General features: G+C 49.7%; 8 protein-coding genes across 9 annotated transcripts; 6 read left to right on the top strand and 2 right to left on the bottom strand.

Annotated features, from left to right (window-relative positions):
- Positions 1 to 214: 214 nt before the first annotated feature.
- On the top strand, positions 215 to 1,670 carry FVEG_05450 (hypothetical protein; the record flags this gene model as incomplete). The annotated part of the gene is made up of 2 exons (XM_018893680.1): positions 215 to 706; positions 756 to 1,670. The coding sequence occupies 2 exons, from the start codon at positions 215 to 217 to the stop codon at positions 1,668 to 1,670; spliced, it is 1,407 nt and encodes a 468-aa protein (XP_018750561.1).
- Positions 1,671 to 2,861: 1,191 nt separating this feature from the next.
- FVEG_05449 (hypothetical protein) lies at positions 2,862 to 5,422 on the top strand. Of its 2 annotated transcripts, XM_018893679.1 has the most exons (7): positions 2,862 to 3,090; positions 3,176 to 3,267; positions 3,686 to 3,704; positions 3,833 to 3,988; positions 4,044 to 4,148; positions 4,201 to 4,264; positions 4,317 to 5,422. In XM_018893679.1, the coding sequence occupies exons 2-7, from the start codon at positions 3,250 to 3,252 to the stop codon at positions 4,903 to 4,905; spliced, it is 951 nt and encodes a 316-aa protein (XP_018750560.1). In that variant the 5' UTR covers positions 2,862 to 3,090; positions 3,176 to 3,249; the 3' UTR covers positions 4,906 to 5,422. The 2 variants fall into 2 exon arrangements, with proteins under 2 accessions (XP_018750560.1, XP_018750559.1); XM_018893678.1 differs by having other exon boundaries at positions 2,862 to 3,267.
- A 1,060-nt stretch (positions 5,423 to 6,482) lies between these two features.
- Positions 6,483 to 6,701, top strand: FVEG_15638 (hypothetical protein; the record flags this gene model as incomplete). Its single annotated transcript, XM_018904829.1, has 1 exon — positions 6,483 to 6,701. One exon carries the CDS (start codon positions 6,483 to 6,485, stop codon positions 6,699 to 6,701), a length of 219 nt encoding a protein of 72 aa, XP_018750558.1.
- Positions 6,702 to 7,054: 353 nt separating this feature from the next.
- FVEG_05448 (hypothetical protein) lies at positions 7,055 to 8,881 on the bottom strand (the record flags this gene model as incomplete). The annotated part of the gene is made up of 3 exons (XM_018893677.1): positions 7,055 to 7,891; positions 7,946 to 8,450; positions 8,508 to 8,881. 3 exons carry the CDS (start codon positions 8,879 to 8,881, stop codon positions 7,055 to 7,057), a joined length of 1,716 nt encoding a protein of 571 aa, XP_018750557.1.
- Positions 8,882 to 9,530: 649 nt separating this feature from the next.
- Positions 9,531 to 11,987, bottom strand: FVEG_05447 (hypothetical protein; the record flags this gene model as incomplete). Its single annotated transcript, XM_018893676.1, has 3 exons — positions 11,839 to 11,987; positions 11,687 to 11,765; positions 9,531 to 11,637 (listed from the first exon to the last, which is right to left on the bottom strand). Exons 1-3 carry the CDS (start codon positions 11,876 to 11,878, stop codon positions 9,531 to 9,533), a joined length of 2,226 nt encoding a protein of 741 aa, XP_018750556.1. The 5' UTR covers positions 11,879 to 11,987.
- A 793-nt stretch (positions 11,988 to 12,780) lies between these two features.
- Positions 12,781 to 14,605, top strand: FVEG_05446 (hypothetical protein). The gene is made up of 5 exons (XM_018893675.1): positions 12,781 to 13,168; positions 13,250 to 13,326; positions 13,378 to 13,407; positions 13,461 to 13,937; positions 13,996 to 14,605. The coding sequence occupies exons 1-5, from the start codon at positions 12,863 to 12,865 to the stop codon at positions 14,399 to 14,401; spliced, it is 1,296 nt and encodes a 431-aa protein (XP_018750555.1). The 5' UTR covers positions 12,781 to 12,862; the 3' UTR covers positions 14,402 to 14,605.
- A 384-nt stretch (positions 14,606 to 14,989) lies between these two features.
- Positions 14,990 to 16,417, top strand: FVEG_05445 (hypothetical protein). The gene has a single exon (XM_018893674.1). It carries the CDS (start codon positions 15,079 to 15,081, stop codon positions 16,027 to 16,029), a length of 951 nt encoding a protein of 316 aa, XP_018750554.1. The 5' UTR covers positions 14,990 to 15,078; the 3' UTR covers positions 16,030 to 16,417.
- Positions 16,418 to 19,673: 3,256 nt separating this feature from the next.
- On the top strand, positions 19,674 to 23,111 carry FVEG_05444 (hypothetical protein). Its single transcript, XM_018893673.1, has 5 exons — positions 19,674 to 20,185; positions 20,311 to 20,386; positions 20,456 to 20,804; positions 20,853 to 22,129; positions 22,178 to 23,111. The coding sequence occupies exons 3-5, from the start codon at positions 20,552 to 20,554 to the stop codon at positions 22,475 to 22,477; spliced, it is 1,830 nt and encodes a 609-aa protein (XP_018750553.1). The 5' UTR covers positions 19,674 to 20,185; positions 20,311 to 20,386; positions 20,456 to 20,551; the 3' UTR covers positions 22,478 to 23,111.
- The last annotated feature ends 1,806 nt before the right edge of the window (positions 23,112 to 24,917 follow it).

Raw genomic sequence — 24,917 nt, 5'->3', positions numbered from 1 at the left:
GAATCTAATGTGTTATGTCTTTGCTGTGGGTAGTCTTCCGCTCTCATATCCTTACCTGATGTCTAACATCCGATCCTAACTATGACGCTCCTTCAGGGCACGATCTGGAGATCACCAAGCCACGGTCTCGGTCTTCGGTTGCTCGACCATACGTTCTTTCATCACAATACCTAACATATCATCAAACACATGTCTTTCCTTTTATGCTTCTACAATGCCAAACCATATTCAGACCAACATATTCACCTGCACGTTCTGCTTCCACGTCTTTCAAGGTATCCCTCAAATCATCGGCCGTACCGGACGTCTAGCATGTGCAACGTGCCACGCAGCGCTCCTCAACCTAGCCATCTGCTGGGTTTGTGGAGAGCTCATATACCGAGGGGATGAATGTGTCAGTTTCGGTTGGTGTTTCTGGCATCGAGCGTATTACGGATGTCTACTCTACGGGAGCAGATCAATTCATCAGGGGGTTTCAGTACATGATCTCTTTCAAGAGAGTGGAGCAGAAGATCGTGTAAAGGAAGGATGTGGAGGGAGAGAGGTGACTGAGGTACCGCTTTGTGCAGCTTGTGTTGTGGAGGTCGAGGTTGACGGTGTCAAGGAGGATAATGTTGTGAAAAGGGGGCTGAGGAGAGTCGAGAAAGTGGATGGGGGCTTGACCAGGAAGAGATGGGAGGCCAAGAACAGCGAGAAGAACTTGAAAGTAAGTTGCAAGATTTGCCTCTGTGATCCTTTCTAATATTCATGTGCAGCAGTTCTCCCCAAGCCAGCAGAGAATCCACGAGAACGAATACGGTGTCGAGGCCGAGGACCTCACGGTCAACAAGGTCTTAACCGACTTCAAGGACAACTCAGAGTCAGTGATATGGGTCGACATCTTTGATCCTATCAACGGTCCTTCCTTTAAACCAAGCCCCCTGAAGCCTATACCGTTGTTTATGCAACGGCCACCGAGTCCAACCATCCACCTGCGCCAGCGCAGGTCAACTGCTGCTGATACATACCTCCAGCCTCCTCACGATCTGAGAAAACAGCATTCTGCTCCTTGTTCAGTCTGTCCCTCGGAATCGCCTGTGAGAAGTCGATCACCAGAACATCGTCCTCCGCGTCAACCATCACCAACTTTACCTAAAACCCCACCCTCTTCGCCGACTCGCAGCCACAACTCTCAAAAGATTCCAGAGAACGACTTCCTCGACATGAATGATGGGCTTGAAGTGCGGCACAAACAAGCTGTTAGCTGGGTCAGCGTTGAGCCCTTGAAACGACCATCGTCTCGACTCGCTCCGTCACGTCGCGCAGAGGCCAATCGATCAGAGGCAGAGTCATCGGCATACAGAACACCCCCAGAGTATCCAGATCAGGTATTGCGGACGCCGTATCCGCTTCCATTGTCAAACATCAAGACGGCTAGCCCCTTGCCCGCGCAGCTCACGTCGCACTCGCAACGAACTGTGCATGCTACTCCGCAATCATCAGAGTATCTCGACCGTTACCAGCCCGCGACGACGAGATCAACGCAGAACCAGGAGGTGAGAAGACTGAGGAGGATAGATGCAAGTGTGAGTGAGGAGGGCATCGCGAGGACGAAGGCGGGACAATCTGAGGGAGGAGAATGGGGGAGCAAAGTTGGGTCTGAGTGGAGACGGTTCTTTACAGGACGATAGAGGATTGTTACACGGCAGTATGTATCAAGGAAGCAGGACCCTATTCACATGCGAATTGTGTATCAAGTTTAAGAGAAGTTTGTTTACATTCGATAGGTCCTCAAGCATACAGTGAAATCGGACTTGCAGGGCAGTATGAAGAAGCTATACTGGATGAACCTCTGAGCTTAGTGATCACCAAGAGGGAGAGAATTACAGTTTCAGCAAACCAAGGAAATGGCTGTATTATCATGATCATCAGGACAAAGCCCGAGACGGATGAGGTGGAGGTTAGAGGTACGTAACTATGAGAGCGTTCATATCGGTTCGGCACCGGAAACGGACGGCCGAGGCACGGAGCCAAGCGAGATCTTACCGGGCGCCATAAGAACTGTTACAGGGAGGGAGCTTTGTTGGTACTCAATTGAGCTGGAGATTGATAACGCGGGCGTTGAATTGAGCAGATTGAACGAACTCAATGAATGACCGACTCTGTTTAACCTGGGAACGTGATCACATTGACTTTGAGGAGCCCAGCCATAGCTACTTGGTAAGTCCGCTCTGGCGGGGTAATTGAGTGGTAGAGGCGGGTGAGTTAAGCCTCAGTAGTAATATTGAACTCTGCTTGATTTAGAGCTTGATGCATTGGATTGGATTTATAACAGCATTATTACCGAGTAATTGAGTCAATTCAATGGCTTTAATCACGAGCATATATATACACTGCATCCGGGCATAGATCGTAGTCATATGAGCAACATCATCCTTTGGAGCTCAACCGCGGGGTCAATTGGCCTGTGCTAACTAAGGTACCTTACCTTACCTAGGTAGCTCTGAAGATCCAATCCAGTTGTCAAAAGTACCCATTTTCATGCCCTAAATTCCACTCACAAAATTCAATTTTGATTGCACAAATCGTTAAGCGAGAACAAGGTTCCTAGCGCTTTGCGTGTGCGTCAGAGTTCCCTCAGCGTCCCACCCGATGACCAGTAATAACAGCTGTGTCAGGGCATGTTGTGCGCTGTATGTACGGGCTCTGAGAGAGTTGTCAATACCGGACCGCACTTAGATCAGGTAAAATACAAAGACGCAGACGGAGTGGGAGTGGGAAAAAAAGAGGCTGGTCCAATTAATAATTGTATTAGTACCTAAATTTGTTACCAGTAACATTAGACTATGATTTGAGTCTTGATCGTGGGCACCATTAGGTCTCAAGAGTGAAAAAAAAAAACCCCCCAAAAAAGGTCGAGAGGACCACACCACACCAATAGAAGCCAAAAATACTTACAGTGCCTAAACCTTACGAGAGACTGACTGCCCTCTCTCTTGACTTTGCCTCGACTCGACTCGACTCAGCCAAACCTGACTGAGCCCTCCACTCCTACAAGTACAATCCCAATACTCGCTTCGGACCCCCCCCTCTGCTGGCTGGAGTCTCTACGTACGTACCTCACTCAACCAAACCCAACCCAAACCCAAACAAAACCACCAAAAGCTCTTCCTCTTACAAGGTCATGCGACCGTAGACCACTCTTCGTCGCCCTCAAGATTTGAATTACGCCCCGGACGGAAGGCGATAAGCCCAAGGCGACGACCAAAGATGTCGGTTGTCACAAAGGTACGACTCGATTTATCTCTGCTCTTCTGGTGTTTCCCTCTCTATTGTATGCAGTGTACCCCCTGCGATCTCGACTCCCGTCGAGTTTTGATTTCGGGCGCTGCATTGGGTTGGCAATTTTGCACCACAACGCCGTTAATCGAACTCTCTTGTATGAGAACGTTCACTCTCGATGGCTTCAGCAGTCACATTTGCTTCTGCTCCTCCTCGCCTCCTCTACGCCTCTGCTATTTCTTGTCGCATCGCCCGTCCTCTCGCCCATGATCCAAAACAAGCCCCTCATTCCCTTCACTTGTCATCGCCCATCAGGTTGTTTGCCCTAACCTAACGCGACGGCCTGTTCCCTCATACTAAAACACCACAAATATGATACCGCAATAGCCAAATAACCATGCAATCATGCTAACGCTCCGTCCAGAACCCTTTTGCCTACCTCGGTACGATTCCTCCTCTCCCCGCTTTCCCCGCGAGAAAGAAAAACCCAAAATCTATGCTTCATCGACTCCGATGCCCAATGCCCAATTCAATCACGATCATTCGTACTGACATATCGACTCCTCCACAGGCAACGACAGTGACGGCGAGGAGAAGCCCGTCGTTCCTGTCAAGACCGTTGACAAGAACACTGCTCGTACTACTAAGCGTAATGTCGAGCCCCAGGCTCCCGTAAGGGCCGGTGGTGCTGGCGGTAACCGCCGTGGTCCCGGTGGTAACGAGGGTGGTGAGTTTCAAGCACTGGAAATTGAGTCCATGGTCAAAATACTGACTCGGAATAGCTTTCCGGGATCGTGGTGCTGGCAGCAACCGAAACCAGAACCGATCCACTGAGGAGGCTCCTCGTGATGGTCCCCGAGGCGGTGCCGGTGCTCGTGTCCGTGGTGGTGAGTAGGCCGAGAATCTTGGGCATGGCGAGCAAAAGCTGATAATCTGTAGGACGTGGCGCTAGACACGCCCGTGAGCGCGATGACCGACACCCTTCCAAGTTCGGCGGCCACGGGTATGCTTGACTGAATTCCTTAGATCTTGTTCGACATGCTGACAGAATATAGTGGCTCTGACAAGCAGGCTGCCCAATCCTGGGGTGCTAACGAGGGTACTGCTGAGCTTAAGGACGAGCAGGCCGGTGAAGCTATCGCTAAGGATGAGCAAAAGGATGCCGTTGCTGAGGACGCTGCCGCTGAGGCTGCCGCCGCCGAGGAGGAGGCCGAGAAGCAGGTCTCTTACGAGGAATATCTCGCCCAGCAGGCTGAGAAGAAGGCCGCTCTCGACTCCGGTCTCAAGGTCCGTGAGGCCAACGAGGGCAGCAAGCTCGACAAGAAGTGGGCCAACGCCAAGCCCCTCGAGAACGAGGAGGAGGAGTACTTCGCCCCTACCGGAGGCAAGGCCCAGCGCCAGCGCGAGCGCAAGGTCAAGCAGACCATTGACTTCGACCCTCGCTTCGTCGAGCCTGAGCGCACCCGAGGTGGTGCTCGCGGAGGCCGAGGCGGCCGTGGAGGTCGTGGCGGAGAGCGTGGTGGTGATCGTGGCCGTGGAGGTAACCGCGGCGGTCGCGGCGGTGCTCCTCAGGGATCTGCTAAGGGCAATGCTGCTATCAACACCAGCGACCAGTCTGCTTTCCCCAGCCTCGGCGGCAACTAGATTGCCCAAGCCAAAGCCTGCGCGCCTCGCGCAAGAGAGCGCCCCCCAAAAAATCCCCTGCTTGCACCCTCTCACAGCATAAGGCAAGGCAAACACGGGTCAACGTTCATGCATGTCCCACGCCCTCCCCCCTTTTTTCCTTTTCCCCCATCAACTCGTCACGATTATAAGAAGGGGGTGGAAAGGATGCCATATTCGTTGTTCTTCGACAGGTTGAAATGAAAAAAATAAGTTGACCATTGGTTTTTTGTGTCTGGCTGGATGGTCTGCGTCCAACGGGCAAAGTGCTGCGTGATATAGGGAAGATTTGAGCTCAGATCTCACTAGCTCTGCTGCACCCAGAAATATTTCTGTCCTCTAGGTCTTCTCGAAGGTTTCCGTACAAAATTCATTTGAAATTCTCTTATATCTTTGCTGTCTGATGTGTGATTCACCATAAGATGAATGAACTGGGTTACAAACAACGAGTAACCTCAACGCCCTTACTGTAAAGTATTATAATTACATATTAGCGCCTTGTAGAAAGAGTCTACTCATTCGTTGTTGTGCATTACTCGATTGGCTTACTGGCTGTCGTCGTCTGTAAGCCAACATACCTCACCCCCCCCTTTCTACACTAATAACCGGCACTCAACCTTTGCAGTGCAAATGAGCTTAAGGAACTCCCTGGGATTGTCAAGTCCTTTGTTCTTACCGTATAAATGCTTACTATACAAGCTCACAAGCCAATGAAAGGACGCAGGCAGAATCTGATATATCACATAGCACCTGTCAGGGGTATGGGCAGATATCATATTGCGAACGAAGCACTTGATATCCTAACAAAAGGAATGCTTTAGTTCTCTTAAGAGAACACAAAAAATGTTTACGGCCTGAGATATTGTTCTTCCCAATGAGCTAGTCGTGCGATGAAGTCATCCCTGGAACCAGCCTCCAAATCAGCCTTGCGAGGCGCCTTGAAGCCACAACTGCACCCAACTGACACCTCGAACACTCTTCAGTGTTCTCTAGAGCTGGTGAAAGTAGTCCTTGTTCGCTGGCAGTTACGTCGTGCTCGCAATCGCAGCTCTTAGTCAGATGGGCTGGAGCGACCTTAACTTGAGGCGTAACTCGATCAAACTCCGGTCTTTGAAGCGCGTGTGAGCTCCTACAAACTCCATAAGCTGACGTAGGACTCGATTCTATGAGGTAAATACTAAAACATGCTTGATTCTGCATTTTGATGGCCCCTTTAGCCTCAACGTCGTTGAACGCGCTCTTTCTTGCCTAAGCCCCTTTCCCATCAACCACATCTTTTAGGAAGTATTAAACGGTTGTAGAACAAGTGAACAGAATAAGATGATTGTTCAGTAGCCATATATGGTGCTTCTAGAGATTTCGAGTATAAAAAGCCCGTCCCTAAGTAATAAGAGGCTCTCCTTTTTTTCTCGCTCACCTCAGTGTCAAACAACCTTTTGAGAATACCTCAGTAAGCCTGCAACAATACCAAAAACAACTTAGAAGTATCCTTTGTCACCACTCCACGCTCAGAGCACTGCCTATTGCCAGTAGTAGCCAAGCAACCACAAACCACCAAAATGAAGTATTACCAACCTATCGACCCTGAAGACCAGGAGAGCGAGGCGGATAATATCTTCGAGAAGTACCTTGAGCGCTTCTGCCTCAATATGGAGTATCACAAAGACAACTTCAAGGCCGACCGCAGGGAGGTCCGTGATGGACTCCGAGAAAAGCTCCGCTGCAAGCTCAAGCAGCTCCGGGAGTCCAGGCGTCGTCGTATTGAACGTCGACGTTAGGCCAACATTCCCCTTGACTTCCATCCGTAAGTTTGATCGCAGAACTGACGCAAAAGGAGACGAGACATCATGGTGAGACCGAAGAACACTTGTGGAGGTATTAGAAACATGGGCTGAGATCCGGGTGTAGTACATATTTGACAACTTTCAGCACTGATATCTGGTACGGTTTAGAATAGCAGTCTCAATAAATTTGTATACGCCTCATATCATGTTCCTTTTTTAAGTAAGCGATGTTTTGCTATGATACTAACGCTAAACTGGTGACCCTTGTAAGATCTAATGAAAGGAGAGAAGAACGCTTTTCATATATTTCGTATCTAGTTACAAGAAGACAGAGCCGCTAAAATATATTACACCCGATGTGAAAATGTGTGCGAAGCATCCATTCCAAGAGAGAATGCCAGCAAAACAGCGTTAAAAATGGCCATCATGTAGAAAGGCGCCCCGTTGGAGAGCTTGTCAAAGAGGAAGCCCCCTAGCTTCGTAAGCAGCAAGATGGCAAAGCCGCCATACAAAGAATACACGCCTGCAATAGAGCCTTTGAGGCGGGTGCGAGGGACTGACTCTTGGTCTGTCGTAATGCTAATGAGAGGCCGGCTCTCGTCGTTGGCTGATTCGTACTCTTCTGGCTGGAGTAGGCTTTCTGGGCGGGCGGTTCGAGGCAGCTCAACTGCAAGAACACCACGGCCGAGAGAACCAAGACTGCAAACGATAGCGCCGATCTGGCTGATACCAAGGAGTGAAACAATAAAGAAGATTACGGGACTACCGCCTCGGCCATCTACGTCCTTGATTTCAGGACTGGAGAGCTGTGGAAGGGCGATGTAGCCAACGATACCAAAAACGGTAGACACGACGATGGGGTAGTTGATGCGACCAGTTCGACTGGCAAGGTATCCGAAGATGGGAGCGCAAATAAGGCCCATGAGTTGCGCCACACCAGTAAGAATAGAAGACAGGACATATGCAGCCCTGCACTCCTCCTTGAGTTCGGGTGACGAATCGTGAGGTGAGCCTTTACAGAACCCGTTGCTTATGTAGAATGTGTTGACGTAAAGAGGGATGAAGAGTGAGATAGCAACGCTTGAAGCTCGGGCAACAAAACCGCCAACATAGCCAAGTCCGATTCGTGAATCAACGAAGCCAAGGAAAACTGAGTCTTTCATGAGGTGGAGATACGGCGCAAGCTTGTATATCTTGTCAGTGGGAGTTCAACCGAAATCGAAATGTGCCGGACTTACACGTCGCTCACGACCGTTTCCATCACTCGATTCGTCATCGTTCTTCAGCCCCAAGAGCATTCGCCAACCCTTGCCCTCCTCACCTTTGATGTTGCGCAGGCCGATCGCAACAAAAATAGACACGGCCAATGCGACACCCGCAACAACGTAGAAGCTATACGATACCGCCTCAGCGGGGGTAGTGCCTTTATTCTCGCCAAATCGCGCTGGGAGTGGGAGGAACAGCGTCAGTGCGACAAGTGCACCACATCCCGTAAACAATCCAACGAATCCCGCTAGCTTGGATGGCCTTCCTGCAGCAGTATCGGCGGTATCTGTTGTGCTTGGCTCAGAAATAGACTGCGTGTATCGTTCCTGGGTGATTGTCGCTTCGGATTCGACAGAGAAGGCAATGCTGCTTCGGGCTGTCGCATTGTGGAGAGCTTTAATTCTGGCTTGGGCTTCATCCTCCTCGTTGTTGCTATCGTCCGTCAAGGATGGGAGTATCGCAGTAACCATTGTGGCCCTTCCCTAGTTAGCAATGCTCGTTCATGTAAGCTATACTCTCTCTGCCTCAACTCACGCTGCAGATGCGCCGATTGCGAATAACACGCGAGCCAGCAACAATTGGGGATATACGGTCTTGGCCTGCACAAACAGAGCCAGCGAGACGCCGATTATCCCGTACCCAATGACAGCAACCCATCTAACACCCAGACGATCCGACACAAGACCCCATCCTGGACAAGCAACGAGCGCAACGAGCTCATCGACGAAGCCCAGAGTCCCCACGACATCACCAACGCCCTCCTTCTGCCCAATCAGGTCGGTGATAACAAAAGAAACAGAGCTGTTCAAGAAGACAAGAAAGGAGATCGAGAAGAGCGATATGCCGAGAAGGTACGTCAGTGCCTGGAGAGGCGTCGTCGACGGCGCAAATGGTAGATATCGCAACATGGCGTTCTTTCGGAAAGATTGCTGTTTTGGCAAAGAGGAGGGATAATCACATTGCAGACGCAAAAACAAAACTGGTATTTGGGGCACGTGGAATGTTGACGTAGTGGTTTGTTCTAAGCGCGATGTGTGTAGACTGTGATGAAATGCCCAAACAATAATAGTCGGGTGCTAAACAATAAGGGCGGATGACCGGGGAGCTACCGTCCGTACCTAATTCCAGCTTGAAGCTCGGATATCGCATGACGGGGCCATTACATAATCTTCACGCATCATGTATGTATGCACCCGATATCGCTCTTTGATCCTAAGATATTGATTGATTCAGTCTTGGAACACGAACTTTGTAGCTGATGCTGAAAAGTGAGTCTCAATATCGCGTGGCGTTCAAGTTGTTACACCGTAAGCACGATTCGCTAAGATCAAGCTAGCTCCATACAAGTCATGTCTCCATGTCCAAGTCAAGTTTACCATATGAATAAACATAAACATGCCTATATCTAGCGGCTTTTCAACCCCTTCCTATAAGCTTCTGTCTACGACTGCCTTCATGATCGGCTCCATGCTGCATTCCAGTGATACAAGAGACAAGTTACCCATACTCCATGCCCGTGCCCAAACTCCATTAGTCCATTATCTTGCAGGTCCCGTTTTACCAGGCCCAGAGCACCTTGTGGTGAAGAGTCCTGGCACCTAGCCTCTCGAATTCGAAAGGTGTAATCCATGAGTCGTTGGTCGACAACTTAGCAAACACACTGGCACCCTTCCAGGTGACAACTTGTTCGTCCATGTCTCTTGCGCTTCGACTCACGAGGATCCGATCGCTGAGTTCGGGTCGTCGGGCCTTGATCTTCTCCTCCAGGACAACCGTAAAGTGAGGAATCTTGGCACCACCACCAATAACCATGATGCTTCCAAGTAAGTCTCGCAGCTTCTTCTCATCGCCCTTAGCGGCGTTCTGAATACTTGTGAGAATGGCAATGTCGAGAGGAGCGACCGGTAACACGGCGTCTCGCTCAGCGGCCATGGATTTGGCGGTTCGGGCAGCAGCGTCGACAAACATGCCAGCTGGTGGTTGTGTTTGTCCGGGATTAGGAGTGCCTCCAGCACGAGAACCATTGGGCGCTGGGCTACCTCCATTCACACCCTCCCTGTCCTTGCCAAAGACATATGGAAGCGGCGTGTTAGCGCCCTCCGGTGCAGGGGATCCGGCATGAGAGCCCATGGGTGTTCCGTTGGTCATGCTCTCCTTTGCTCCAAGGAAGTTGAATTGTTTGTTCTCTTTGATAGGAGTTGAGATATCTGGCTGTGACAGTGTGAAGCCATTTGCGTTGGACGTTATCGAAGGCTGGACAAGTGCTAGAATAGCTAATTGGGCGGCAGAGGTTGGATCGTCTGGAATATCAACGTCGTAGGCGTTGTAAGATCTCTCAACCAGCTTACGACGTCCTCTTAGCTTGGCGCTGTTGTCAAAGATGGCTGGGTCATACACTCCCATCGGAGCCAGGATGACCTCATCGTATGTCTTGAAAGCGTATTTCCGCGTTGGTTGGTTAGGAGCCCGGACATGGAAGTTGAAGAGTTGGACAGAGATATCTGCTTGCGACATGGTGCAGTGCTTAATCTTCAGCTCTTCAGCCAGAAGGAAATCATATCGCCGTCGTAGGTTCATGTCCTGGTAAGGAAAGTTGTCGTAAAGCATCATTTTGAGGAATGTATCCGTGATATCGTAGCCTCCGTATTTCAGGTTGATCCTTGAATCCTCGATGACAAGACCGTCTTCCACACAGGTGACAGCCGTCTTCTGAGCTCCCACATCGACGACACAGGCTTGTGTGTACCCGGCACCAAAAGTTGCAGCCATTCCTTCCTGGACAAAACACACCCTGGAGAATTCGAACCAGGTCATGCACGACCGCAGGATTTGCTCCACGTATTTCTTATCGTATAAGTCGGGAATGACAAAAACGCAGCTGTACTGTTGCCATTCGCTGTTTGTCTTCAGTCCAAGCTCTTGCCTCAATGCCTTATCGAGTAATGTTTCAAAATCATCATACATATGCTCCTGGCTTGTGTACCCATCTTCATTCCACTGTCCATGTTGTATAGGCCACCAAAGCTTGAATTTGGGATTCGAGTCGTCGGGAACACGCTCTGCTTGGTGTCCAATAAAGCATGAAGCTAATGAGTCGGGGTCATCAAGCGTTTCAATATCAGTCCATTCGATCTCAAGGGGGTCATTGTGCTTCTGAATAACTTCGGGTTCCGTACGGCGGTTGAAAGTCTGAACAAGTTCCTTCGAGTTGGGCAAGACTTTGCGCTTATTGGCTCGCATCTCGACCTTGAGGTCATTGCACATCTTGTTGTATTTCTTTGACCACTCTTCACCATATTGTTGATCGGGTGTCTTGGCCTCGAATTGTCGTCGTGGTAGGGCCTCGTACATCTCGGACTCGGTCTGAGGGAACTTGGTAGCTAGTGTCATCGGAATTGTCTTGGGGAGGGCGTCGCTCGCAAAGCCTATTCGAAGATTTTGACTGCCGGGGTGGATCACGATGACCCTTGAGGGATCCAGGCCAGCCGAAGGTGTTGTAGCACCATCTTCGTCAGGGAGATCTGCGACAGGAAGTGGTAGCTCCCCATTGGCAGTCTTGGATAGAGCGCGATCTCGGTCCCGAGCGCTTTGTACGAGTCGATCTCGGGTGGCATCGCTCTGGAGGCGGAGGGCGAGGATTTGGTCATCGCGCTTCATGTAATCACTAACAAAGCATCAGCATAAACGCCGCTTATGCGAAAGAGTCATCGTACGTATAATAGTTTTTCTGATTAATCGGAGTGACATCAGGCCATGTCGTCAGCTTCATGCCATTGTCAGTTCTCTCGAGACCTAAGGCAATCTGTCAGTACATGTGTCTAGAACGACAGCCGAGTCGCTATCGACAAGTGATAATGAAGCATACCTTCCCGTAGGAGGACTCTTTCGCTGACTTTTCCAACCATATTGATGGATTGGCCTTGGCCTTTCTAATGTTGCGGTGGAGATTGCGCTGAGCAAGCTCACATTGATAGTGAGTTGATTGAAGAAGCTTCCAGCGCGCGCTCAACAAGCTCTCAAAAACACCAGGAGCGCATTCATGGTCTGGATCGCGGCACCGAATTGGGTTTAGCGCAAATTAGGCGGACTTTTAATGACCCGGACCCTCGAACAAACATTGGCAATTGGGTCCGTGTAGCGTCTCTTCCCCACAAAGAGGCCATTCGATGGAGTTGCGGAGTACAGCTTGAATCGGCGGCGGGAGTATTCTATTTCAACCACTATATCCGTAACCAATGCTTTGGACAATACCCTGTCGTTCCAATCACTTATTTCTCCCACGATAATGGAGGATTTGTTTGATCTGGAGTTACACGAGCCATGACCCAGAAACTGGAGGCGATATTGACATGTGCAAATGTCGGAGATCACTACTAAAAGGCTCCTGGTCAACACTGCTGTTCCCTCTGCTACTGCTATTGGACATCTGTTTCCTCCTCACTTCCGGCCGGCATTCAGTAAATGAACATATAAAGATTTGTACCTTTGGGGCTTGCCAAACTGCTGCGAATTTAAGTTATAGGGTTGTCAGCTTATCTGTTTCAGCTGCCTAAGTAACCAGCTTAAAGCCAACACTATTTCTAGACTTCGGAATAGTTGCGTCAGCCTCAAAAGGCCTGTCTCACACCATTGGTACATTAGCTGCTTGCAACTTTTGGTCTACAAGAAAAGCCATTGCCAACGCCCCTCATCCGATAGGGCCAGTGGGGTTCTGCATCATGGATCTAGCACGTTTAAACACTCCCAACTCGGGTTGAAGGCCGCACGTCTTGCAAGGGTTCCATAAATATGTACACATTCCTTTCCTGGCTCTCGTAGATCTTGCTTCTCCTTTGTCTTTTGCGCTGTTTCCCCCCTCAGTAAATCTGTAGGAGCTCATCAACACAGCCATGAATGCAGCAAAGCCAAGTTTGAAGGCTTCAGCTTCTGAGAGCTCTCAATCAGAGTTGTTGACCAGTTTTACACCCACTTCTTGGTCAGGTGCAATCATTCTTGGGGCTCTTCTTGGTTATGTCGTACTCTGTTCTCTCCTGCGTTTCTCCAGAATTAACTCGCTTCGGTCCAAGTTGAGGTTTCACGACCGCGCTTCGTTGAGTCGCATGACAAATCAAGATGCTTTTCAAGTCGTTCAGAATATCGCTAGATTCGAGTTCCCGTTATTCTATGACCTTGCGGTTCGATTGGCTCTCTTTGAGGTATGTTTAGCTAACTACTAAGTTAGTTGCCGAGTTAGTGTCAACATTTAAAGCTTGTATATTAACGACGTCAATACATAGACATATGCTGTGCAAACCGTCGCTCATGTTCTCTATGGCGGCAGCGATCTAGCTAATCGAAAGAAGGCGCCCAAAAGGTATCTAGATGAGTATCTTGGACTCTTGTAACTTCTACTAACAATTACTAGATATGCAGATACTGAAGCCGTTTATGTCTGGTGAGTTTACTTGGGCTACATTGCTAGAGTTATGAAGACTAACATGATGACAGCTTCGCAAACTTTCCCCCTACGTCGCCTATTCTTCATAAAGCGGTGGCGCGCACAAACTTCCTTCATGCTCCATATATCAAGAGCGGCAAGATCAAGCAAGACGATCTGCTATATGTGCTTTACGCCTCTTTTGCTGAGCCTGTTCGGTTCCTCAACATCTATGAATACCGCAAACTCACTGACATGGAAGTTGCTAGCCTGTCAACTCTGTGGAAGTATGTTGCAGATATGATGGATATCGACTACAGGACTGTGCTCGGAAAGAATGAGTGGACGGATGGTCTCGAATTCTTCGAGGACATGACACGCTTTGGAGGAGACTACGAGGACAAACATCTGCGCCCTACACCGGAAATCCAGAAACTAGGCCATGTTCTTATGGAGATGCTGTTGGATTCGTATCCCAAGATTGTCTCTCCGCTTGGATACCCGGCAGCTTGTGTCCTTATGGGACCTCGCTTGAGACGAGCATTTGGGTAAGTCTTTGTTTCATACTATTTCCAATTTTCCAATCAGATACTTACATGAGAACAGTTTCCCTGAGCCGGGTTTGGCTATTACAGTTCTGACATACAGTCTCTTGCTTGTTCGAAAACTCATCGTCCGCTATCTCTGCCTCCCTCGCTTAGCACCCTCCATATACCTTTCCGATCCTGACGAACAAACCGGGCGTATCAAGTCATATCATTACATGAAAGAGCCGTTCTATGTTCCTCCCACTTTCTGGCAACGCTGGAACCCCGAAGCAATTATCACATGGCTATCTGGTGGGTTGCTTCCTGGCGATGGTGGCCCTAGTATGAAGTCCGAAGGTTTCCTTTTTGAGGATTTGGGTCCTGATAAGGTTGTTGGAAAGGGTGTTGAAGAGACGAAGGGTTTCGAAGAGGTTGCCAGGACGAAAGCGTTTGCGGGTTGTCCTTATAAGTCGTCCAAGAACTAGACTGTTTCTTGGGTGACTGGAAAGAAATATGTAGCATATGACACGGCAGATCAAGCTCTTAATTGGTTGTATGTATATACAGATAGATGGCACCATATACTGGCCAGCATTCAGCAATCTCAGGATATCTCCGCCAGCTTGCTGTATGTAGTTTTTGAATTAGGTGTTCTATTGGAACTTGGAAGTCCATACAGTACTCGGTCATCTCCAAGGCTCACAGCATTGTGCAAGCTCATAAATATATCATTAGGCCAAGCCATCCGATTTCTTCTATAATGAGCCATCTGTCCCTTTCTCGTCGCCGAAAAGTGTTGTTACATCAACTTCCATCATTCAACATCAGACCCAATCTTTTCCTCCGTCACAACGTTGCTTTTTCAATTCAGAGGTTTCCCACCATGTTGATGTATTGGATACTCTACTAAAACTAGACCATTACATGGCCTTCGTATTGTTTATGAAGAGGAAGAAAAAGAAGCTCCAGCGCCGTGCAACCTTAGGGTAGTTGTGTATCCAATAAGAGCCTTACGTCACTCTATCGCAAAATCCAAGTTGAGAGGATAGGTTCCGTTTGCCCAATAATCAATTCTCGTGTTCCGCATTTGGAAATAGGAGGACGACACGGAACTATCGACGGGAATCTGATCGGCATTTCCCCGCTGACTGCAGGTAACCGCATGCTAGGCACCAAGAGCAGATCACATGACGTAGTTGGCATCCATCGCCACTCTCTTATTCAGACAACATCTCATCACACTCAATGTTTTAGGACAAGTACTTTACAAGATTCAAAACCTTGGGGTAACACGAAATCTTACCTTGGAAGAACACAAGCGCTCGGAACTCAGGAGAGTCTACCAAACACCTTCATACGGGATCAACGTCCAGAACCCACCAATATGCCTCCAATTCCTATTCACACCTCAAGCCCTATCACGGCAGCAAAGGCGTCAGGAATCACTCCAAAGACGGCGCATTCAGATGACCCAGTGGTGCCAGCCGAAGTACCTGCAAGCAATGAAGTGCCGACGTCCACTTACCCGGCAGCTCAGCCAGGCGCTCGCCCGTCTATGCCAGCTCCAACTGGGGTACCTCAACCTTCCGCCAACATCCAGCCAACTCCAACACGGGCAGTTGTAGATTCGAGCCCCCCGGCCCCGCAGCCGGGAGCTGTACCGGAGCCGCAAAATGGAGCGTATTTACCACCACCTCCAAAGGCCGGCGAGACTCTGCGCGAGACACAAACACAGTTTACACCAGCACAAGTGCCCTATGCGCCTATATCCAGTGGGTCAGAGTTCGCCGCTACCCGTTCAGCGACGACTGCAGCTCCTCTTCCTGGCCCGTCCCCTATGGCTGGCTTGGGCCCAACCGGCGTACTAGGCGGAGGCTCCGGAAGCGACCTATCTCATCCACCTGGTTATCACCAAAACGTGCACGCGTCCGAGTTCTCCAGCGCCCAGCGTGCGGCTCACGAAGCATCAGTCTCCCAGGAGCGCAGGCCATCTCTGATAGGAGACAACGATGAGGAGGGAGTCTGGTCGGCCGCCAAGAAGTGGGCTTCGGCTGCAGGCGAGAGTCTTGCTGCAGCCGAGCATGAAGTGTGGAAGAGGATCAACAAGGAGTAACTGTTGCATCGCGCGAGCAACAGCCAACAGCAAAGGCTAAGGTAGGGAACGGAAGACCGGTTCGGCATGATAGGGCTATGACCGGGATACGATAACATTAACGTTTCCCTCAGAGTTTGTTAAATATATTAATGTTTTAAGGGGATCGGACCCGTTGTGGGCGATGTTTCTACTGTTCTATTTCCAGAATCTCCAAGCGCTGGGAGAAAGGCGGAAACGTTGTGACAGATACAGAGTACAGAGGTCAAGGCAGAGGCCTTCCAGAACTTGTCTTTTCCAGGGTGCTAGGTATGTAACGTAGCAAGAAAATGAAAGAAGTTCATTGCGGGGAGATTAAAGTCTCACAATTGGTTCATGTTGTCCATTTTGAGGGAATCGACAAGGCCTGAATCATGCTCACTCCCAAAAGGTGGTGGTGTAATTTCCCATTTGAGTAGTGGTTCAGGAACGGATGTATGAGGCCCTGGCCACAAAACGGCCTTACCGGGCGACCCATAGAAGAATTATGGAACGCTCGAGGAAGATGAGCAAAGAAATTCTGTTGGAGTTAGTGCACGGCAGATTATCCTGCAACTTCCTCTTTACGATACAGCTTATCTCGAAGCGGAAACGGGCAGAGCATCCTCTAGCCGTCCTGAGGTTGACGGCCGCAGGGTGCAGCACATGCCATCAAGATCAAGATCACGATATCGTCACTATCGGAGCACTTCAACAAACCTTCAACAGCTTGAGCATTGACGCGTTTATAAACGATTATGCAAGTCTATTGTTAGTTATCACGTCAATTGACAGCCTCGTTTATGTTCCGAGCTGTCGGGCGTCAACCCAAGTCTGTGGAAGAAACCACCGTGCTCACTGTGGAGAGTCATCAAAGCTCCAGGCACAGGTTAGGCTCAGGAACCGGCTCAGGCACAAGCTCAGGCACGGAAAACTCAGGAAACAGCTCGTAACACACTGACAAATAGATGACGCGTTGCGCTGGAATAAATTCTTGCGTGTAAAACTGAATATGCGAATGAGACTCTACAGAAGGTCCCTCTCTACATAACTAGCTATGGACATGAGACGAGGGGAAGCACTGGTCGGATGATATGGATGCAAAGGAAAACAACGGAGTCTCAACGCGATGTAACAGTATCAACTGGGCTATTCCCTGACCCCTAGAGAGGATCCGGCACTTGTTGTGAGATGCGAAGATGATCTGAAGGCTTGAAGACGGTGGATTTCTAAGTACACTAGTCGTGATAGCAGCGGATTCCCGTTCTATGAAGGAATCGTGGTGTCGTTCGACGTTCAGGCGTATCGATCTTGGTAGGAACGGATCTTCAGGTGTAGCAAATTTAGTAGCTGAGCTGAGAGCTGAAGGAAGAATCGACTAAAACATTAGAGATGAAAACAAATCGAGATCGGTTGCGGACTGAGCGATAGATTGTCAAGATGAAAGGACCGGCTGTTTGGAGATGCTCTTGTCTACCGTAAGAGAAAGTGAACGCCATCTGCTATTCATAGCCTAAACGATCCACAACAATTAATTGAAATCCCCATCTACTAATGTAAATGTGCTCGGATTGAGCTCTGACGTGGTCCTCGCCTAACCGACTCGCCTGTAAGATGTGGCTTTCCAGGCGCAAAGCCGCTGTTGGTGAGCTTGTTCCAGTGAGCTTCTAGTGGACTGGGTGTTTAAACATGAGCCACGAAATCAGGCTGTGGGTTTTGAGTGGATATTGTTCGACGTATCAGTGGACCTCATCCATTAACCCCTGGTCTTGACACAGATCTGAGACACGCCGGTCTCCCTGCTAGCAGCTGAGACATGTCGTTGTTATCCAATCAGATACCCTGAATAACGGCTTCTACGCCAAAACGGTAGGAACAAGATACTCGTCCCGCTTCTTGCCCCAAAACCCCTGTCCTGCCGCTGCAAATCAGATGGCTTTTCCTGACCCACTCTCTTGGAACTTCAAACACGCGCTTGTCCTCATCTTGCTACGCTTGCAACCTCTGCTTTGGCTCTCCAGCGCATCTCGAATGTGATCACAGCATTTGGATAAACATCAGCCAAGAGAAAGCAAATAGCAGCCTCAGCTATGCTTCTGTGTCTCAGTCGAATATACCCTCCATAAGCCTAGCGGGAGGAGATTGAGAGCCTCAAAGTTACTTTAAATTGGATAGCTCATAATTCAGTCTATATCAGCGCCTGAGGATACAGATGCCACAGCTCGACTGTGCCTGTGATTCGCTCTCCGCCTCCACAATGCCACACCTGCTTTCGAAATCGACTGGTCAAGCCCAGAATTCAGGGCGCATCGCCCACTGTCTTGATGCGAATGGTGTTGCTTTGTTCCAAGCAAGATGCATGCTGAGCCACCAGTCTGCGGATGACCTATCATTCAAGAAAAGATACCGACGTTGCCGTGAGGAGCTGCCGCTTCGCCTATACGGCTGTCGCCGACTTTGCTACCTCAGAAAACCCGATCAAATCTTCCGTCAAGCTCCCTAAGGGACATCCGCCGTACGATGGTGACAAAAGTTCTGGCATCTCGCCATCTAAGTGCCCCTCATGCGGGGGATCAGAGGACGGGGTCTTTGACATATGTACGATATTGCCATATTGCCGTGAGTGCAGGTATATCGAGAGGGCTGCGCTCAGGCGGTAGGCGATCCCGCTGCAACTCGGTTCGGTTCCTGAATTGCCTTGATCGAGCAATTAGCCTTAGCACCCGGACTTTAGTGGTTTCAACTGTTGTGAAAAATAGCATACTGCATCTGCTATGCCCTGGCCTGTCTCGACTCTAGAGGGTATTGTCCCTCTTCCGGGGTTGGCAAGGGGCGTGCCGGTCGATTTTAGGGGTGTGTCGAGAAGAACGGCCGAGGTGAGGCATCAAGTTATCGCACCCAAGGTCTGGGTGTCGGTCAACAGATGTGGCGTGCCTACAGCTTGAATCCGCTGTCGTCGGAAGTTTTGTCAACCCCAGACGGGTCTAACGTGGCTCAGTTTGAGTCGACACACTGAATTTCGACCTCGTCGACTCACTAGCCCGCCCGTCCATCCACACGTCCCTCGTCGCCTCTTGTTTCTTCAGAGGATGAGACAAGCCACCTCCGTCGAGTTGCTGTTGTGCAGCCCGACTGGACGGTCCAGTGGCCCGATCGAGCCCCTTGTCGATACACTCTTGAAGCCTGCGCCACTCTTGGTCGTCTTGGAGTCGGTTTGGAATCATCAATTGGTATTATACAGGACCATCATCTTGCAGCTTCATCTTCTACGGTTTGGCTCTCGATATTACCGTTATCCTCTTCACGCCCTCTTACGGGATCTAACTTTCTTTTAGTACAACTTCTAGCCCTGCTGACTGGAAGCTGTGGCCTTATTGTCCCCTAGTCCGGGGTCATGAGAATCCCTGCTCATACCCCTGCCCTCTCGCTCCACCGGCTTCTCAACTTCCTTGACTCTTACAGACGAACTTTCCTACTGTACTCGCAACCTGCTAGGCCCCATCCTATCCCAGGAGCGCTGCGACTCTGCTTTGCACCGGATAGCCCCCTCCTCTGCTATGTATCCGCTTTCTCTTGTACCAGTTCATAGATCGGTCTGTGTTGCGTGTTGGAATCCACTCGGTCCAGCCCCTCCCGTCTATCCAAACCTCTCCCCTGGTGACCGTCCCTGACTTGCGGAGCTTCTTTGCCTCCATGGATGATGCCTCTTGCCCATCGTACACGTCTTCTCTTATACCTCCAGGTTCCGGCTCCGCTACCCTTTCGCTTCTTCCGCAAATCTACCAGCTCATTAACTTTGTTCGTCCATTTTGCCTCCAGTCATTCCTTAACACAAACGCTTGCATGTCATCAAACCGTATAATATAGCAAGCCCACCCACCGCTATCCAAGTCCAGGTCTAGCTATCCTTTCCTTCATAAACAGGGCTTAAACCAACTACGCCACTTTCTTTACAAAAGACAAACAATCGATTCACTCTCTACGCGTCAGTCTCCGCTGTCATCAGTCCAAGGGATCCTGTTCACTTGATAGTATATTTTACTATACCCTAACCGCCTGACGTCCCCCAAATCGACTGTGATCGTTCCTTACAACACATGTCGACTGCCCGGAAATTACTCCCACATTCGACTTGGCCATTGCTCTCTTAGTTGACCAGGTAAGCTCGAGATGTCCCGCGGCACTCCCGAAGATCCAGATATGATGTGGACCTGGGCTTGCCAGTTTACCATGATCGTCCACCATCTCATCGAGGATTCATGCTGACCACCCTGCCCTTGCCAGATAGATTCTGCATAATAGTTTAACGGCTCGCTCCTGTAAGGACTCTTGGGTTCCTGCTTTTACCACCACCCTACCTGTATGCTTCATACTTTCTTGTCCTTCCTTTGAGCCATATGCACGAAATACTTACACGCCATTCACGCAGCAACACCAAAGTTGACACTCAACTTTTCTTTCCTATCTGTGATAGTATTTATACAGCTGGCTTGCATACCTATCTGGGCCTACGCCTATAATCAACATGAACTCAAACGAATTCATCGAAAACGAATCCGTGCTGGGCTCGGACGAGATGTGGTCAACACCAGCTACTCAGTCTAAGCCTCGCCCTATGCCCATCTATCAGGGATTCTCTTTCTGCGGTGCCGAGAACTTCTCATCAGTACCATCTTGGGACTCATCTTCAGTTTCATTCCAGCAAACCCCCAGTGAGACCATGTCACGACCTGGATCTATGCATCAAGACTTCTACCCTCCTACCACTATGGATAACTGTAAGTAAAATCGAGCCTCACTATATCACTCACACTAATCTGAAGCAGCATCGTGGATGGAAAAGCAAGTCGAAGATCAATTTGATCTTCATGGCATGGACTACGATATGACCATGGGAATGAGCTCTTTCACAAACGACGAAGCCATCCCTGTTCTTGACCTGAAGCAGGGAACACTTGCCGAGGAAGATCTGATGGCCATTGATGACGGTTCAAAACAACGTCGAATGTCCGGCTCTTCCTTTTCGATGTCCACCTCTGGAGCCTTCTCCGACATGCCTCTCGATGATTTCTCAGCAGCGCTCTCTGAAGCGCCCTCCTTCAGCTCTGATTATCCACCGCTTTCTAACCGCACTTCTATGATGTCTTCCACCCAGCTTTCGCCCGTTGCCTCGCCACGAATGACTCCTCAGTCGAGGACCGATCTTGTGAGGACTCAGAGTCGTGGCCGCGGTGCTTCTCCATCTCCCCGACCCAGCAACGTTCGATCTGCTCCCTACAGCGTCGAGGGGCCAAGACTCAAACGATGGTCTACTGGTACTTACAACACCTCTGCTAGCCGCAAGCCTGCCCAGTACGTTTACCATGCCTGCCCGGATGTCTACAATAGCCACCAGCACATGTACTCCGGCCACTCTTCTCCTGCCGTCGGTACCACTCCTCTGCCTCTCAACTACGGCAACCTCCAGGCCATGCAGCAAGCACCTTTCGTTGTCCCCAGCACTCCCGCCTACCAGAGAAACAGCATGCTGCTTCCTACTCAGCTTCCGTCTCAGATGGCCCAGCAGCAGCCCTGGCAAACCGACGTCAACCATTTCGCCCCACCTCAGCCACTTCTGTCTCACGGCCTTTTCAGAATGCTTCAGAGCAACGGAGATGCCGCTTGCCTCAACGGGCACTACACCGACCTTTCTGACCCTCCTGAGCTGTACGCCGCTCTCCGAGAAGAGCAGATACCTCCACCCCCCGAGGACATGAATCCCGAGGATCCCGACATGATTCCCCGCGAGCAGGAGTTGCGATTTGAGGGCGACCTTTACACCCCTAGATGGGTTCGAGGCCACGGCAACAAGCGAGAGGGCTGGTGTGGAATCTGCAAGCCTGGACGATGGCTCGTGCTGAAGAACTCTGCCTTCTGGTATGACAAGTCTTTCTCTCACGGCATTAGTGCTGCCACCGGAAGCTCGTTCCAAGAACCTCAACAGAAGCGACGTATGGATGGAAACCCTGATGTTTGGGAGGGTCTCTGTGGTAGCTGTGAGCAGTGGATTGCCCTTGTCAGCAGCAAAAAGAAGGGAACCACCTGGTTCAGACACGCGTACAAGGTAAGTCGGACTAACCCACCAAGAGGGGCCTTGACTAACAATTCCCAGTGTCACACACATCTCAAGGTGAAAGACACACCTAAGCGTCGCCGCGAAAGCAGCAACGCCAGGGCGCTAGCCATGTCGACCATGGCAAAGCCCAAGACTGAAGTTCAACATCAACGACCCATGACGCCCCAGATGCCTGTCTCCTCGATGGAGCTTGCCACTACGCCTAGACCCTCTACCATGTCCCAGATCACGTCTCACCCTCAAGTCACCTCTGTTCTCGCTCCTCAGGAGCACTATACCATTGATCCGATGTCTGGAAACGTCCTTACGACTGAGCCATTTCCGAACATGATTTAACTCGATACGACTCTGTTTTTTACAGTTTAGACTTTTTCCTTTTGATTTCCGCCGTACCACGACAGCACATGTATTGTCGTGGATGGCACCACACTCGTTACGTTACGAAAAGATCTTTGAGATGATGCTTGATACCAGTTGAAGCCAGGGATAAGTTTGTTGATCCCTGTGCTTAAAGTTTTCTGTTTAATTTCTGTTCCTTGTCTTGCCTTTGAGGGCCTGCTTATGCTATTTAGGAGGAGGAAACGATCAGTTCCGAGAGGGATCACCACGTGGACGAGACCATCCCGTACTTGAAGCTGGGAGGAATTTGGAAAAAGTACATGTCTGAAAGGGAACCAGGGAAAAAAGTGGAGGATTCACCATATCATTTTTTACTTCTTCTTTTACTTCTTATCTTCTTTTTCTTTCTTTTCTACATCTGCTCACTTTGAGAGATACCCAGGAGTTTTTGCTTTTACTGCACTAGATAGAATGGTCGGTTTAGGATTAGGAGCCTTCCTTTGGGGAAGAGCCTGATGAATGAAACGAGCAAGATGGACGATGCTGCTGGCCAGTCGAAGTCAAAGGCATGGATTTACATAGATAGAAATAGCTACGCAACGGTCACCCAATATCACTGTTACTGATTTTGTCTGTATCTGCACCTTGGCTCATATCATATGGGTGGCGGAGACTTGTGCTCCGTAGTTGACAGCGACAAACGGAAGTCTCCGTGAAACGCCTTATGAAAAGGGACCGTCGGATCCGTATTGTTTCGAGGGCGAAAAGCACGATGTGACATGAATTAATTACAGCACAAGGACTGGCTTGTCAGCCCGTTGCAACTATGCAATGTTGCTTTGCAGAAGGAAAAGTGGTACCACGAGGGGCTGGCAGGATGTTCGGCGGTTCTTGATAGGACATTATTCGTCTTGGAGGAAGAGAGAGTAGCAGTATAAGTGATGGCTATTAAGGCCAGGGATCTTTTGGCCAGGGGAGATCGGCAAGTGTTCTGCCACTCCCAGGGGAGTATTGCAACGCTGGGGAGAATGTTTGGTGTTTTCCGCTGTATCGTTAATTGGACGAGATCTCAAATAACCAAGGCTGACAAGTCTGTGAGCGGGAAGCGGAGATCCTTTGTTGATCGTGCCAACGGTCTAGTGATTCTAGCCAAGGCAGCCAGATTCCGTTTCAGGAACTCATATGCGAGCCTTGCGAGGGGACTTTGCAGAAATTGGTATGTGCTAACTACCAAGTTCAAGTAACGTAGGCGAATTGGCCGGTTTTCCTTAACAGATTTCTGGTAATATTATACTGAAGTTAAGCGAGAAGAGGCACAGCGTAAGACATCGTCACATGTTGTTTCTGCTATTATTGACGTGACGTGACGTGACGTGACGTGACAGCATCAGCATCAGCATCAGCATCAGCATCAGCATCAGCATCAGCATCGGTCACGGCTTTGACTAGGCAGGTTCTGATACAGGTACCCGAAGCCGAGGAGAGCCAGGGTCATGAACCCGGTGTTTGTGCGTACGGATACTCACAATGGAAACATAATAACGCGTTAGTTGACTGGTACAAGTCTCAGACGGAACAATTCGGTGTAGATTTCGTAACTTGGCCGAAGCAACACAACACAGGCGTGGGTCTCTCAATAAATTTACTCTTTCGCTTCTGAAACGAATTTTGAACCCTGAAATGTCAGTTAAACTTTTGTCAAGGCATCTCTTACTTTGCGGGGGGCAGACGAAGCGAGGCTGGGAATTGAACAACGCATCGTCAACGAACAAGGCCATTCCCGGCAGTCAACAAGCATTTTATCCTTGTAGTTAACAGAGTTTTTGTATTGAGGCAAAACGGGTGTTGACAGGAAACAGGACTGGACTGGACTCTCGATCGCGGGGGTGTAAAGGTGTGAATAGAGTAGAGACGAAACAAATGCTTAATCTCCCATATTCATGCGTTGGCGGAGGAGACTCCGGATGGGGCCGGTTCGGGGAGCGGCATCCGGATGGAGGAAACGTTTAAGCCGGCCAAGGGTGATGAATAAAGTTGATAGACGGTAGTGGCATAGTGTCGTACAGTATAACCTTAGGGCAGGCAGTCAATTAGGTTGTGTTATACGGGGTTTATGTTCATCAGGGTGATGTGATGTGATGTGCAAAGACCACATAGTATAGGATACACATAATATTTTATACCCACTGCAGGCATCGGTGCGCGTTTGTTCGGATAAGAGGACAGATTTGGCTCTCGGTAGATATTCACGGCAGGCTCCGTCAAAGTCACGATAACCTCGCTTGTAAAAGAGACTATGATGAATTGAGAAACTGACAAATACACGTGTAAGAAGCCCACCATCTGTGAAATCTCGTGATACAAAGCAGAAGCACAGAAAGATGCTTGCAATTAAGCAACATATATTTAGTAGCACACGTGAGAAAGACAATGCCTA

Source organism: Fusarium verticillioides, chromosome 3 (assembly GCF_000149555.1).
Source record: "Fusarium verticillioides 7600 chromosome 3, whole genome shotgun sequence".
In the NCBI taxonomy this organism is placed as follows: domain Eukaryota; kingdom Fungi; phylum Ascomycota; class Sordariomycetes; order Hypocreales; family Nectriaceae; genus Fusarium; species Fusarium verticillioides.
This window is presented reverse-complemented; position numbering and strand designations above follow the sequence as displayed.

Coding starts and splice junctions, on each gene's coding strand:
- FVEG_05449 (XM_018893679.1), top strand. Junction 3,989..4,043: donor TCCCGGTGGTAACGAGGGTG/GTGAGTTTCAAG, acceptor GACTCGGAATAG/CTTTCCGGGATCGTGGTGCT. Junction 4,265..4,316: donor TCCAAGTTCGGCGGCCACGG/GTATGCTTGACT, acceptor GACAGAATATAG/TGGCTCTGACAAGCAGGCTG.
- FVEG_05446 (XM_018893675.1), top strand. CDS start 12,863: ATGAATGCAGCAAAGCCAAGTTTGAAGGCTTCAGCTTCTGAGAGCTCT. Junction 13,408..13,460: donor ACTGAAGCCGTTTATGTCTG/GTGAGTTTACTT, acceptor ACATGATGACAG/CTTCGCAAACTTTCCCCCTA. Junction 13,938..13,995: donor CGCTTGAGACGAGCATTTGG/GTAAGTCTTTGT, acceptor ACATGAGAACAG/TTTCCCTGAGCCGGGTTTGG.
- FVEG_05445 (XM_018893674.1), top strand. CDS start 15,079: ATGCTAGGCACCAAGAGCAGATCACATGACGTAGTTGGCATCCATCGC.
- FVEG_05444 (XM_018893673.1), top strand. CDS start 20,552: ATGAACTCAAACGAATTCATCGAAAACGAATCCGTGCTGGGCTCGGAC. Junction 20,805..20,852: donor TCCTACCACTATGGATAACT/GTAAGTAAAATC, acceptor AATCTGAAGCAG/CATCGTGGATGGAAAAGCAA. Junction 22,130..22,177: donor GGTTCAGACACGCGTACAAG/GTAAGTCGGACT, acceptor AACAATTCCCAG/TGTCACACACATCTCAAGGT.